The sequence below is a fragment of the Elgaria multicarinata genome, chromosome 6 (genome assembly GCF_023053635.1).
Source record: "Elgaria multicarinata webbii isolate HBS135686 ecotype San Diego chromosome 6, rElgMul1.1.pri, whole genome shotgun sequence".
Taxonomy (NCBI): Eukaryota; Metazoa; Chordata; class Lepidosauria; order Squamata; family Anguidae; genus Elgaria; species Elgaria multicarinata.
In genome coordinates this window covers 102,926,337-102,939,834 of record NC_086176.1, presented here as the reverse complement: position 1 = coordinate 102,939,834, position 13,498 = coordinate 102,926,337, and the positions used below count along the sequence as shown (strand labels likewise).

The 13,498-nt window shown below is 40.7% G+C and overlaps 1 protein-coding gene across 15 annotated transcripts in view; it reads left to right on the top strand.

The window, feature by feature from the left end:
• Positions 1-13,498, top strand: part of NEDD4L (NEDD4 like E3 ubiquitin protein ligase) — a 289,888-nt gene that overhangs the window by 254,887 nt on the left and 21,503 nt on the right. For all 15 annotated transcript variants that reach the window (XM_063128205.1, XM_063128204.1, XM_063128209.1 and 12 more), the window contains 2 exons: positions 3,624-3,689; positions 6,179-6,408. In XM_063128205.1, coding sequence (XP_062984275.1) covers positions 3,624-3,689; positions 6,179-6,408 — 296 coding nt within the window. The remainder of the gene's footprint in view (positions 1-3,623; positions 3,690-6,178; positions 6,409-13,498) is intronic.

Genomic DNA, 13,498 nt, shown 5'->3' with positions numbered 1-13,498 from the left:
TACCTAAGCCTAGCTCCAAGTCCTGGTTGATAGTATCCTAGTTGAAAGCCGCTGAGAAGTCCAGGACAATCAATGTTTGTACCCCATCCCACCAATCCATTCCTCAGCTTAAGTCATCCACCAGGATGAACAAGGTTGTTCCTTTTCCAAAAATCAAGTCTGGAAGCCAGTTTGGAACATATCCAAATAACCAATATCATCCAAGATTAACTGGAATCAAGAGGCCACAGCTTTTTCTAGTACATTGCTCAAAAAAAGTAAATTAGATAGTGGGCAAAATTTATCCAAGATAGTAGAGTCCAATGCTGTTGTTGTTTTTCTCCCCAGCAAATGTCAAACTACTGCCATCTTCAAGGCAGTGGGGACCAAACTCTCAAAGAGGCATCGACTACCTCTTAGGTCCAAATTGAAAGCCCAGCTCTGGCTGATTTTGAATAACCAGGAAGGGCAAGGATCCTTAGCCTTCCAAGCAGCTTGTCCATATCCTAAGGTTACACAAACTGAAAAGTATCCATAATAACATGACCTGACAGCATCTCTCTGCTGCTGATAGAATTATAAATCCAAGTCATGCAGTCAGAAACATAAGGAGCTTAAACTGAAAGAAGCCGAAGGACACCAATCGGTCCTCCATGTTTTCAAAACCAACAGAGCCCACCCCACACACCATTTTTTTACATTTCAGTAGCCCAATTTAGAGTGGGAGGATTGTTGCTGCTGCCATTAGACCATTGGGAATCAGAAACCTTGGCAGATGTACTGCAAATCACCCAGAGGTTCGCCAGTAGATCTTTCTGCCCACTCCTGTTCTGTGGCACTATATAAACACAGTAGGATTATCTGATGCAGCTGATGAAATAGTTTTGCTGCAATGTCAGGTTACAATTTCCCTTAACATTCAAACTAGGCGTAGGAGAAAATAGTCTAGAAGTCCTGGCACCTGAACATTTCCAAAGTTTGCTGTACTTCAAACACACTTCTGAACCTAGATCAGAGAGAATCTGTAGGAGCCAGCTTCCTCTTGGCTTGCATGCACCACATACCACGGTTAAAGGAATTCTCTGGCTTCTTTGTAGAGTACAAGAATGTTTTTATTTTGTCCTCCCCTCTTCACTGCCAGCCACCAATCTGTCCTCCAATTTATGGCTGTCAGTTTTCCTAGAGAAAAATATTAACTTAGTGGTTGCAGAATCATTTTGCCCACTTAAATATCCCTTATCCATATTCATTTTAGATTTTGGAGCTCTAATTTCTCTTTCAGGATGCTAAATTGCAGAGTGCTGTGTTTTGGTGTGTTAACTTCCTCGCACAAAAGTATCCCATCTGCTGAGAAACTGCATTAGCAAGCAGATGGACACTTCCAGCTTCAGTATGCCTGGAACCTATTTCGTCTGTGCTTCCTTCTGTGGTGCTGGAACTGCGTCAGGCAGCCTCCTCTCCCAACCCAGGACAATACAGCTAGTTTTTAAATAATCATTTGTTCCCAATATTGATCGTTATCTTAGTATCTTAATAGATAAATGGTCTTTTATCTTGGTAGAAAACGCTCGTAGTAGAAAATGATCTTTTATCTTAGTAGAAAGTGATGTGTTTCCAGAACAGCAAGAAATACTACGTTGTTATTATTATTATTATTATTATTATTATTATTTAATATTTTTATTTTCTACAATACTTAAACATACAGCATACAATTAAAGAAAACAACATACTACATAAATGTTGAATAAATGTTGAATACATAATATCATATCTACATAACATAATCAAACTTAACATATAAGTGCTCCCCCCACCTCGGGATCTCATTCCTGATTCCAAAATCTCATACTTTCTTCTGCTGGCGGTTTCCCACTTCCCTTAGAAAATACAAATATTAGGAACTGTTTCCAAATTCCTTCAAAATCATTTGTTTTAGCTATACCTCTTCTCAATTTAATATTACAAGTCAATTTATCATTAATAGCTATATCCCAAACTTCTTTATACCATTCTTCAATACGATAATCCCCTTGAATCTTCCAGTTCCTAGCTACAATCAATCGTGCCGCAGTCAGCAAATTCGATATCAATTCCTTAATTTCTTTTTTACATTTTAAATCTTCAAATAGTGACAGTAATGCAACTTTTGGTGTTCGTTCTATCTTCATTCCCACTATTTCTTCAATCTCCAGAAACACCATCTTCCACAATCTTTGTACATATTTGCATTCCCACCACATATGTAAATACGTTCCTTTTTCCCCACAACCTCTCCAACAATTTGCTGAGTGCTGATTATTTATCTTATTCAATCTGACCGGGGTTAGGTACCACCTCCATATAATTTTAAAGTAATTATCTTTTATTCTCACTGACATATTTCTCAACACTCTTTGTTTCCAAAGTCCCTCCCAAATACTATGTTATTAGCCCATTCACCCACCCTGCTTATATTTCCAAGGAATTTGCCCATGAGACCAATTGCTTTGCCATTAAAAACTGAGATGAGGAATACATTGGTATATTTATAAAGGTTTATAACAAGACTGTTCTCTGGGATGCAGAGAGAAACTCTACAGGAAAGGTCAAAGTGAATGGAGGAAGTTATCAATGGGAGCATCCAATATTTTCCTCAGAGCTATGATAGTTGTTTTTTTTTAAAGGGATTATTCCTTTCAGTTGTAATGAATATCCTAAGGATGCAAGTTTCTAGGAAGCATCTCATTGAATTCAGCAGGGCTCCTGGTCCTGACACTCCCACCATCCCTAACCATTCACCATGCTAGCTGGCGCTTATGGGATTTGGAATACAACAATATTTGGAGGGGCACAAGTTCCTCACTCGTCTAAAGCATAACAAGTGCCTCGTATCTTCCATGAAATATCAGCCTAACGGCTACCTGTCAGCTTGACAGTTCACAGCTGCACGTGGTCTGCCTAAGTCATTTGAAACTCACCTCCAAAAGGATGGGAGGGCACTATCTCTGTATTTACACATTCGAAATGTACAGGCGCTTGGGCAAAGAATGTAAAACTCACAGGTGTTTGGGTGGGTTATTGCAGTCATTCGTCTTACTTTAATGTGTATTTTGGTAAATCTGCTGTTAGCATTATAGGTTAATGATCTGCATACAAGCTGGTAAGGGATATCACCCACACAATGTTGTCCATCTGTTGTTCCCACTTCCTGTCCTGGATGCCTCACTCTCCTAATGCCTTGATTAGCTGTAGTGGTTAGAGTGGGAGTCCAAGATTCAAATCCCTACTCAGCCTTGAAGGTCACCAGATGACCTTGGCCAGTTGCTATCTCAATCTAACTCACCTCAAAGAGTTGCTGTGAGGATAACGTTGTTAGAGGGGACCACATTGTATGTTGTTCTGATCTTTTTACGGGCAGAATGAGATAGAAATATCATGCCTATCAGTAACATCACCGGGAGCCCGACAGAATGGGATTTCCCTAGGGTATTATGGGCTGGACTGCTTGGAGGAGCCACACCTGTTGGGTGGCTTTTGTAGTGAATAAATTGGGAGTGTTTGGGGGAGAGAAAATTGGAGGAGAGTTGGAAGCAATCTACCAATTAACACCTTCCGTTGTCATTTGATGTTTATGCTAACTATATAGTACTCATCTCTTCCAGGCTGTTCCCTATTCCAGAGAGTTTAAACAGAAATATGACTACTTCAGGAAGAAATTAAAGAAACCAGTAAGTAATTGCTGATTTTGTGTTAAGAGTTGATTGCCTTGGGATAGAGAAGAGTAATCCAATAAAGAAACCACTCTTTAATGGCGTGGTGCATTGTAACAACACACTTTTTTCCATACCTTTCAACTGATCCTCAATGTGCAGGACTTTCCTTGGGTGGGGTGTGGCTTCCACGTGCCTTTGTACTCCTCTAAAAGCTCCTAGCTGTCCTCCACTTCCATTCAGCCAGGCCATTGGCCACCTCTTCTCCCTCACCAAAGTGAAGGATCGCACAACCAAATTCAACTGTTTTTAGTGCTTTTTCAGTCTCCAAATGACAAACAGGTGTTTGACGGAATACTTGCAGACCGACCTGTGCTATTTTAGTGGGCAGTGTTCTACAGGGACACCATTTTGAAAAGCTATTAACTGAAAATAACTGAAAAGTTATTGACAGACATTTTTTTAAAAAATGGATTTATATAAGAGAAATCCCAGGTAATGAAAGATACTTAAGAGATACAAACAGGGTAGAAAACATTGGGGAAGCAAACAGCTGAAAGGAACATGATTCTGGCTTACAGAATGAATGCATAAACGAATCACTTATATTTGAAGCTTACTGCTGATGCAGCAGTATTTGAAAGTGTGGTAGGCCATGGTGTAGTGGTAAATGTTGAAGTGCAGACATTCATCGTGATATCAGAACCTAAGAAGAGCCCTGCTGGATCAGACCAAGGGTCCATCTAGTCCAGCATTCTGTTCACATAGCGGCCAACTAACTGTGTACGGGAAAACCACACGCAGAACATGAGTACAACAGTCCCCATAGCCACAACCCCAAGGACAGTTCAAAAATTCAGGCAGTTGTGTTGATCCATATCAACAGAAAAGTTCTACCAGTTTTCATCTCCACCAGGAGCAGGTCTTTTGTAAAAAAATAAATAATAATTAAAAAAAAACAGATTGTTTTTTAAGGCCAGCTCACCCCAGAAACAATTTGCCTTACAATAGGGAGCAAAATATTGTTGCTGAGAAAGTTCGCTTCCCCTCAGCTACTGTGAGGGTTGCAAGTAAGCTTAGAGGGAACAAAGAAAGCTATGGGGGCGGGAGGGGTGGCAGATGACATCAGCAAACCTGCTAATAACCTGCCAGAGCTGCGGCCCTGTGACTGCTGGCTCCAATTCACCACTGTCGGAAGGGCTGCTGGAGGTGATTTCCCTACTTGCTAAGAGAGGCAGTTGAAGCCCTTCAAGGCCAAACAGACCCTCACCACCTGGCCCTCAGCGTAGTCCTTGATCCCAAAGAATCCCTTTCTTTATTCCTGTGTTCTCCCAAAGAAGCCAAGGCACAGGCTAAAGGAAGTGGGTTGTTGAACTGTAGAAGAAGGGAAGTGTTTGGCCAAAGACGGTTGTTCCCCTTGAAGAGGAAGTGGCTAAAGAACCTTTCCCCAGGCAGCAAGCAGACCCAATATGGCCGGACCTTCTGTGATTGCTGAATCCACCATACGGACCCTTTTAAAAATGAGTTGCTTTCTGTGCCCTGTGAAGACATTTGATACAAATTTCAGCTTGGGTGGCAAAGGTTCTATGACTGCACAGTGGCGCATACTAAGTTAGCACTTTACCATTCATTAATTCAAAATCGAGAAGGCCCTGCACATAAACGTTCCCAGAGTATTCATTAGATGAATAACAGCCCAAGCACGTTCATACCCTGGAATAAATAGATACTGTTGAAGACTGAGCAATCTTGAATTCTTGGTTGATACCTTTTAACATTGTCATTCATCTTCAGTGTGGTGCCCATGGGGACCAGTAGGCTTGCAGCCACCTCTCTCAGCGCCTGCCAGGCTTCCTGCTCCTCCTAATTTGTATTTTATTTCTTAAGTTTATTTCATTTCTTTTTTTTTAAAAAAAACTGGGCCACTGGCAGGCTGTAAAGCAAAGTACTGCCCTCCAACACCATTTTTATTTGGGTTCGAAAGAGTAGTTTTGTAGCTCAGACTTTGCCTCTAGGTTCTTGGGCAAGTTACTTGTCTTTAAGTCTCACCAATATGGATTCTGGGAAATGAATGTGTCGTGACTGGCTGTGCCCATGATGGTAACCATTTTGTGAGAGTGCCCATGTCACTCTCAGAATTCCAATGTGCCCTCTGACCCAAAAAAGTTAGGTACCCCTATTCTGTTAGGATGAAGCCAGCCCTTTCTTATAATTCAGATAAAGTAGGGGGAGAGTCAGTGCTGAACTCCCTAATCCAAGAAAAAGAAAGAAAGAAAAGAGTTTTCTTTATAATATTTGCTTTTTATTTAAGGAAACCAGCAGATACTGTTTCCCTCAATTTATTTTTTGATGGGCTGTTTTGAACCACCATATCATAGAGAAAGAAACTCTGTCTGATTTATACCCATAGTTAGAATATATGTTTCTCCCCTCTTAGTGTTAAAAGTAGTGAATGTTACGTTGAATGTATTTAGACCAATGTATGAATTATGCTTCTCTCCATGAAGGCTGATATACCAAACAGATTTGAGATGAAACTCCACAGAAATAATATTTTTGAAGAATCATACAGAAGGATCATGTCCGTGAAGAGACCGGATGTATTAAAAGCCAGACTCTGGATAGAGTTTGAGTCAGAAAAGGGCCTTGACTATGGAGGTGTGGCCAGGGAATGGTTCTTCCTCTTGTCCAAGGAGATGTTCAATCCTTATTATGGGCTTTTTGAATATTCAGCAACGTGAGTATATTATGTATGAAATGGCTTCTACTCTATCTACTCTAACTCAACCTTCCCCAATTTGGTGCCCTCCAGGTGTGGTGGACTACAACTTCTATAATTCCCAGTTGGCATGCCCAATGCCATGCTAGCTGGGCATTATAAGAATTGTAGCCCATCACATCTGGGGAGCATCAGGGACAATATCAACAATGTCATTCCACTAACTCAAATTATGTTGCCGTAAAATAAGGGAGTTCTAGCACAACTCCAGTAGTGTTAGCTCATGCAGTGGTATTCTCCAGAAAACTCATTCCACCAGCTAATGTGCTTGGCATTGCGCCAGTGGTCTCTTGCGCCATTGTAATGTAATTAGCTTTAATGGAATGACATTGTCGATGTCATTCCATTAAAGCTACCCCAAGTTGAAGAAGGCTTGTCCAAATCAGTACATAAAAAAAACCCAACAAAAAAACCCAGATGGGATTGTTCCCTTGTTCTATATTCCATTTTTCTATATTCACAAATAATATGCTTGTTCAACTGAAGATGTGTCCCTATCATAATTTGAGCAGTTCATTTTATTATAGATCACTGCACACTGTCTTCTTAGCTGCTCCCTGTTCCTTTTTGCATAGATAGTCTCATTGTTTTAGGCCACCATATTTCCGGCAATCTCAAGTTACTGGAAAGCTTTTTCCATACGTGATATATCTTGTATAGAGTGATATGGCCAATATGGAAGTGTTCCACTGTGTTCAATCCAAATGTACCTCCAGGTTCAAGGGGGGTTGTTGGAGGGTGGGGGTGGGGTGGAGGAGACTATTTGTAGCAGAAGTGAGCCATGTACAGTACTGATTGGATACCTCGTCCCCCTCCCACCACCACTCCCCATGCAAAAATCCTTTTTTAAAACAACTTTATTTATTTAAAACATTTCTTGCCCCTCTTTCAGGACAGAAGCCCTCCCAAGGTGGCTTACAACAATACAAATAAACAGTATAAACATTCCCTTCCACTTAGAATCATTTTCTTTCATTTGTAATAAGGCAAAGAATGAATAGGTGAACACAATTAACAATAGCAGGATAGGTAAACAAGCCTCCAAAAGGGTGGAGAGCCAAGAAAGCTGATGGTCGAGCATTTGATTTGCTGCTATCCATGAGCTCCATCAGATGGGGGAATCACGCTTCCCTACCGTCGCTTCTCCACCCCTGCTTCCCGTTGCTTGATACTTCCTCTTTCAAAAGAGGAAGTAAACAACATGCACGCGGCCCATTCAGTGAGCTGTTCTGATCGCGCTGCTTCTCCTGCACACAGCGGGAGATAGCAGCAACTTCCATTTTCGAAAATATATCAGACTTTCTGAGTGGTTTTTTGTGGCACAAGGAAGGCCATAAGTAGCGGGAGGCAGACAATGACATGAGAGGGAGCCGCGAAAACCTGTGAATGCCCAGCAACGAGCGTGCATTAAAACGCTTGTCCCATGGAATTCCATATTTGGCAATTCATATCATGCCTATGGGATGTGCTTTGCTCTGTCTTTCTCTGTTCCATCTATCTTCACCTTTTAGTATACCCAAAGTAAAAGAGTCAAAGGGTGTTTTATTGATTTATTTCATCCCACCTCCCATTCATGGGCCAATCATAAGTACAACAAAATGTAAAGACAGAATCATAAAAAACATATTCTAATCCAGAGAGACTGCATGTACTACATACATAAGACATTATTCTTACTCAGGTAACCTACCAGAGAAAGGCGAAGGGACACGACTGACTGAGGTACACATGCTTTGCATGTGAAGATACCAGGTTCAGTTTCTGGCATCTCCAGTACAGAGTCTCAGGTGGCAGTGCTGTGAAATACATTGACCTTAGACCCTGGAGTGTTGCTGCCAGCCAAATTACACATTCCTGGTCCAGGTGAAGTAAAAGTCTGAACTGGTGCAAGTCAGGTTCTTATGAAAAGACATGCAAGATGAGCAATAACTAAACTTTGCGTTGTTGGGTCCTGTGGATTTAAATGGTGTTTACATCCACTAGTTAATTGCCAAAGGATAACATTTTATGTGAGGAATGTTCAATAGGAGGCAGCTACAATGATACTCTATCATACTCTTATTTATTTATTTATTTATTTATTAATTACATTTTTATACCGCCCAATAGCCGAAGCTCTCTGGGCGGTTCACAAAAATTAAAACCACAATAAAACACCCAACAGGTTAAAAACACAACTACGAAATACAGTATAAAAAGCGCAACCAGGATAAAACCACACAGCAAAGTTGATTATAAGATTAAAATACAGAGTTAAAACAGTAAAATTTAAATTTAAGTTAAAATTAAGTGTTAAAATACTGAGTGAATAAAAAGGTCTTCAGCTGGCGACGAAAGCAGTACAGTGTAGGCGCCAGGCGGACCTCTCTGGGGAGCTCGTTCCACAACCGGGGTGCCACAGCGGAGAAAGCCCTCCTCCTAGTAGCCACCTGCCTCACTTCCTTTGGCAGGGGCTCACGGAGAAGGGCCCCTGTAGATGATCTTAGGTACATATGGTACATATGGTACATATGGGAGGAGGTGTTCCTTCAGATAACCTGGCCCCAAACTGTTCCTTCAGATAACCTGGCCCCAATACTCTTTTAAATTCCATAGCTGTGCATTCAAATGTGTGCATGTGTGCATGAACCTAACTCCAGGAGTAGATCTCCTCACCCCATTGATCCCTCCCATTATTTGCCCCATCCAGCTGTTCCTTCAGCATTCCCCATTCTGATTCCGCTGTCTCCCTGTCTCCTCTCCTTTACAATCCGCTTGCATGCCTTTGTAACACACTGAGAGTAGCTCAGGATACTGAGCTGATTTAAACTGGCCTCAGCACCATTCCTCCATAGGGTTCAGAGGACAGCAGTATACTTAAGAAAGTAGATGGTTGCCAAGGAAGACATTCAGGCTGCACATAGCCTCAAGCGGAGTACTCCCATAGAAATCTGTTTTCAGAACTTAACTTATTTAATAACGTTTAAATTTTATTTAAACATTTGTAATTAAACACCCACAACCCCGTTTTCAAGTTATGCTATTTTTTATTGAGATGCTAATTTCTTACGTCTTCTCAATAACATCTTGACATTAGCAGTGGATTATATTTCTGACAATTTGTAACTGCCCTTTACAAAACCTGCAGAAAGGAACCTTAATTGTAACTGCTTCTCCCCTGGGGGCATATGTCATTATTCTAACCCAATTAATTCCATTTGCTGCCTAGTAGTTAACTCTAACAGGTGTGTTTAAAGATTGATTCATTTATTACAGGCAACACTTGCTGTGCAGGTTATCAATACTTATATCAATTTCCTTTTATACATGTTCAGCGCACTGGAAAGTGTGACTCAGACAATGGATAAATAGGTGCTTATTTATTCAGTGCTGTACTGATTTCCTTTCACAGTACGTTTGGGCAGAAAACGAGACCAGTGATTAGGAATGAAAGTGCAATGTTATAAAATAGCTGTCTAGTAAAGCACAGTGGATCTTGCTTCTTTGTAGTAGTATATTCATCATCATCATTTAATTTAAATGCCACTTTGCAACAAAAAGTGCTCAAAGCGGCTAACACATCAGCAATACAAAAACAAAAAATATACCAATACATCAGTTACAGCAGTATAGCATTAGATAATAAGCAACCCAAAGAATTAATTTCACTAATACTACCATTATAATATTTCAAATTAATTACAAAATAGGAAAAATCAATCATTACTGGCACCATTGGTTTGTACTGCCACTGTACAACTAATGTACATCATATATTATGATGGTGTGCTTGCCATGTAAATTATTATTATTATTATTTATTTATATAGCACCATCAATGTACATGGTGCTGTACAGAGTAAAACAGTAAATAGCAAGACCCTGCCGCATAGGCTTACATTCTAATAAAATCATAGTAAAGCAATAAGGAGGGGAAGAGAATGCAAACAGGCACTGGGTAGGGTAAACAGGCACACGGTAGGGTAAAACTAACAGTATAGAGTCCAAACAACATCAGGTTTTAAAAGCTTTAGGAAAAAGAAAAGTTTTTAGCTGAGCTTTAAAAGCTGCGATTGAACTTGTGGATCTCAGATGTTCTGGAAGATAATAATTTTAATAATTTTATTAAAATTATTATTTGCTATTGGCTTTCATTTGAATAGTCACATAGGGCAGTATCTAGTGGTATCATTCCATAAACTTAAATAACACTAGAGAGCTCCACTAAATCTTCCCGTTGCAGAAGTGCTTGCTGATTATATTTGCACAAGCATTATGTCCGAAGAGTTGCTAAATGAGTTGCACAGCAGTAAAGCACAACCACTTGTGTTATCATGCTTGCACTAACGTAATGAGTTGGATTAATCTCTTACAAATAGTTCAGAACCTAGTTTCCGCTAGACTCCTTTGTAGATTCAGTAACAGCTAGCTTCTGTGTAATTACTCAGAAGTAAGTCCCACTGTGTTCAATGGTGCTTACTTCTAGGTAAGTGTACATAGGATTGCAGCCTAGATTGCTCAATGGGTGAATGGATAGAGATGGGGTATGACTCGCCATTCAGCACTGTAGGGCTAGAGAAAGCATCTTTAAACTCATAGACATCAATCCAGAGAAGAATACAGCAGATCAACATGTCAACAGGGCATCTGCCCCACCCCCCAAAAATATCATTTCAACTCCCCATGTCACCCACGGGATGCTTTTGAAACTTGGGTTCAATTTGGGGAGATTTGTTTTTGAATAAATAAATAATAATAATAATTAAATAAATCCCCCCCCCCCCCCGGCCTCATCCTTGCAAGTTTGCTGGCTTACAGCCGTAGACATCGGCCATGTGTATGGAATCATATACTGAAGTGCTCTCTATTCATCAGCAGAGAAGGATCACTCTTGCAGCAATGAAGAGTGCATCTCAATTTGTGTTTTTCATTTGCTTAGCACTCTAAAACTACAATTGCAACTGGGGAAAATAAATCTTGCGGTCATATTCCTGTTGCATACAGATGAGACCTTTTCCTGTAATGCTCTAGAGGTGAATAATACCTCTCCAGCTACAGGAAGATTTACTAGTGCAAACCTTGCTTAAAATGAAAGAGAGCTGCCCAAAAGCCCATCTGTAGCCTTGAAAATGTTCCTTTCAGGTCAATGGGCGTTGTGCTGGAGATGATCCCAGTGGAAGAGGTCCATGCTCCACTTCTGTCTGTGACATTCCATACGGGTAGATATGTTGGTTTGTTACAGCAAAACGTAGCATTGTGGCACCTTAAAGATTAATAGATTTAGTGTGGTGTAAGTTTATATGCATTACAACCCATTTCATCAGTTACATGAAGCGCAGCCTCAATTTAAGAATGTCGGCAAAATCTGCAATGGAATAAAACGAGTTTGGATTTTTATGATTCCAGCCTGTGGATTCTGCAGAGGACCAGCTTTTCTCCTGTTGGGTGGATTCTGCAGGATTGCAGATAGTTTTTCTAACCTTTTGAAATTTTGCGCAAATCTTATTGTAGGAAAATACGCCGCCCCCCCCCCCCCCAAATTAAAACCCAGCCAAAAATGCACATTTCCCCCATAGGCTAAAGCATGAAAATGCAAGGGGGGATTTGTGCATTTTTGCACATGTGAATTTGTGCAAAGTCAGAAACTAAAAAAAAAAAAAAAATCTGATTCTGTCCATGGGCAGACGACAGAATGAAATGCACCTGACAATCCATGCAACACAAAAGGAATAGATTTTACACAACCCATACATCCCTATCTCATTTGACATATATCCCTACATACATACAGGGAAATGTAAAGAAAATGTCTAAAATGCCATGAAATACAAGAAGTACAAGCCCCATTAAGATGTTCCCTAACTGGGTAGATCAAACACGTGAAGGGGGAGAGCACTCTAGCCCCGTCCCTCTCCCTTGACAGTTTTGTCACCACTCAACTCACAGAGAGTGATTGTTTGAAAAGCAGAGCCACCTCTATCCGTGAAGACTCTTCGCACAAGCCAGAATGCTAGAAAGTCCACAGGTAAAAGCAGATCTTGTCTTCACACTGTTACCCTCCTTGTGTTGAGGGCGACAAGCACAATGAGGGAGAGGAGCTGAGCTGGAGCGCTCTCCCTCCTTGCGTGTTTGATCTACCCAGTAAATGAACACCTGAAAAGGACTACAGTCTGACACAGTTTGCGCGTAACACCGATCCATGGATTAACTAACACATCGTTAGTCAGCAGCAAGTGAGCTTCCGCTTTGCTTCTGTTTACAAAACAACCCAGGAACACCCTATCCCTGGGTTGTTTGCTGGAATGTCTGAGCACAAAACTCTTCGTTGTTGAAGGGCAAACAACTCAGAGTTTAAACCCAGAGTTCTGGGTTCCAGTGTTGCATTAAACAATGGGTGTTCCTGGTTTGTTTGCTAAACATGATGTAAAGTGGAAGCAGTGAGCGTGCAGGAGGCAGTGTGCTTGCTCACGTCGGCCCAGCCCCAACCAAGTATGGGTTGTTTAACGTATATGTAGTTATTAGGTGTGAACCAAGTCAAGTCTCTGTGTTATTTCTATGGAAAGCTCAAATGCAGAAAAAATAAGCTAAGCAATGACCATACACAATAGCAGTAACTAGCAATAATACCATCTCTACCCATTTTTCGGTTGCAGTACTTATCTTGTATATATTTGAGCTTTGCCCTGAAATATCAGACTATACCTCTTCCATTTTGTGGCTTATTGACCCTATTCTCTCCAGTGTTTGTTCCCCTCTGTGTGTGTGTGTGTATGTGTGTATCTGCATGCATCTGATTGAATTTGATATGGTCCATGAATGCTTATGCCACAAGATATTAGTCTTTAAGGTGCCACAATATTCTCTTGTTTGTTTTCCTGTCCACTAATTTAATATGGGAGCAGGTAATTGACCACTTGTGCATTTCAGGTATGTATCAAATAAGCTATATCTCTCAAAGAATGTGCCAAAAGAATAGTGTGCTCTTTATAAGGATGTGCAAACTAGCGATGTTTATGTTCACCCAGATTCGCCAAACATCAGCTCTATGCTCATCTCTCCTTGATTTGCA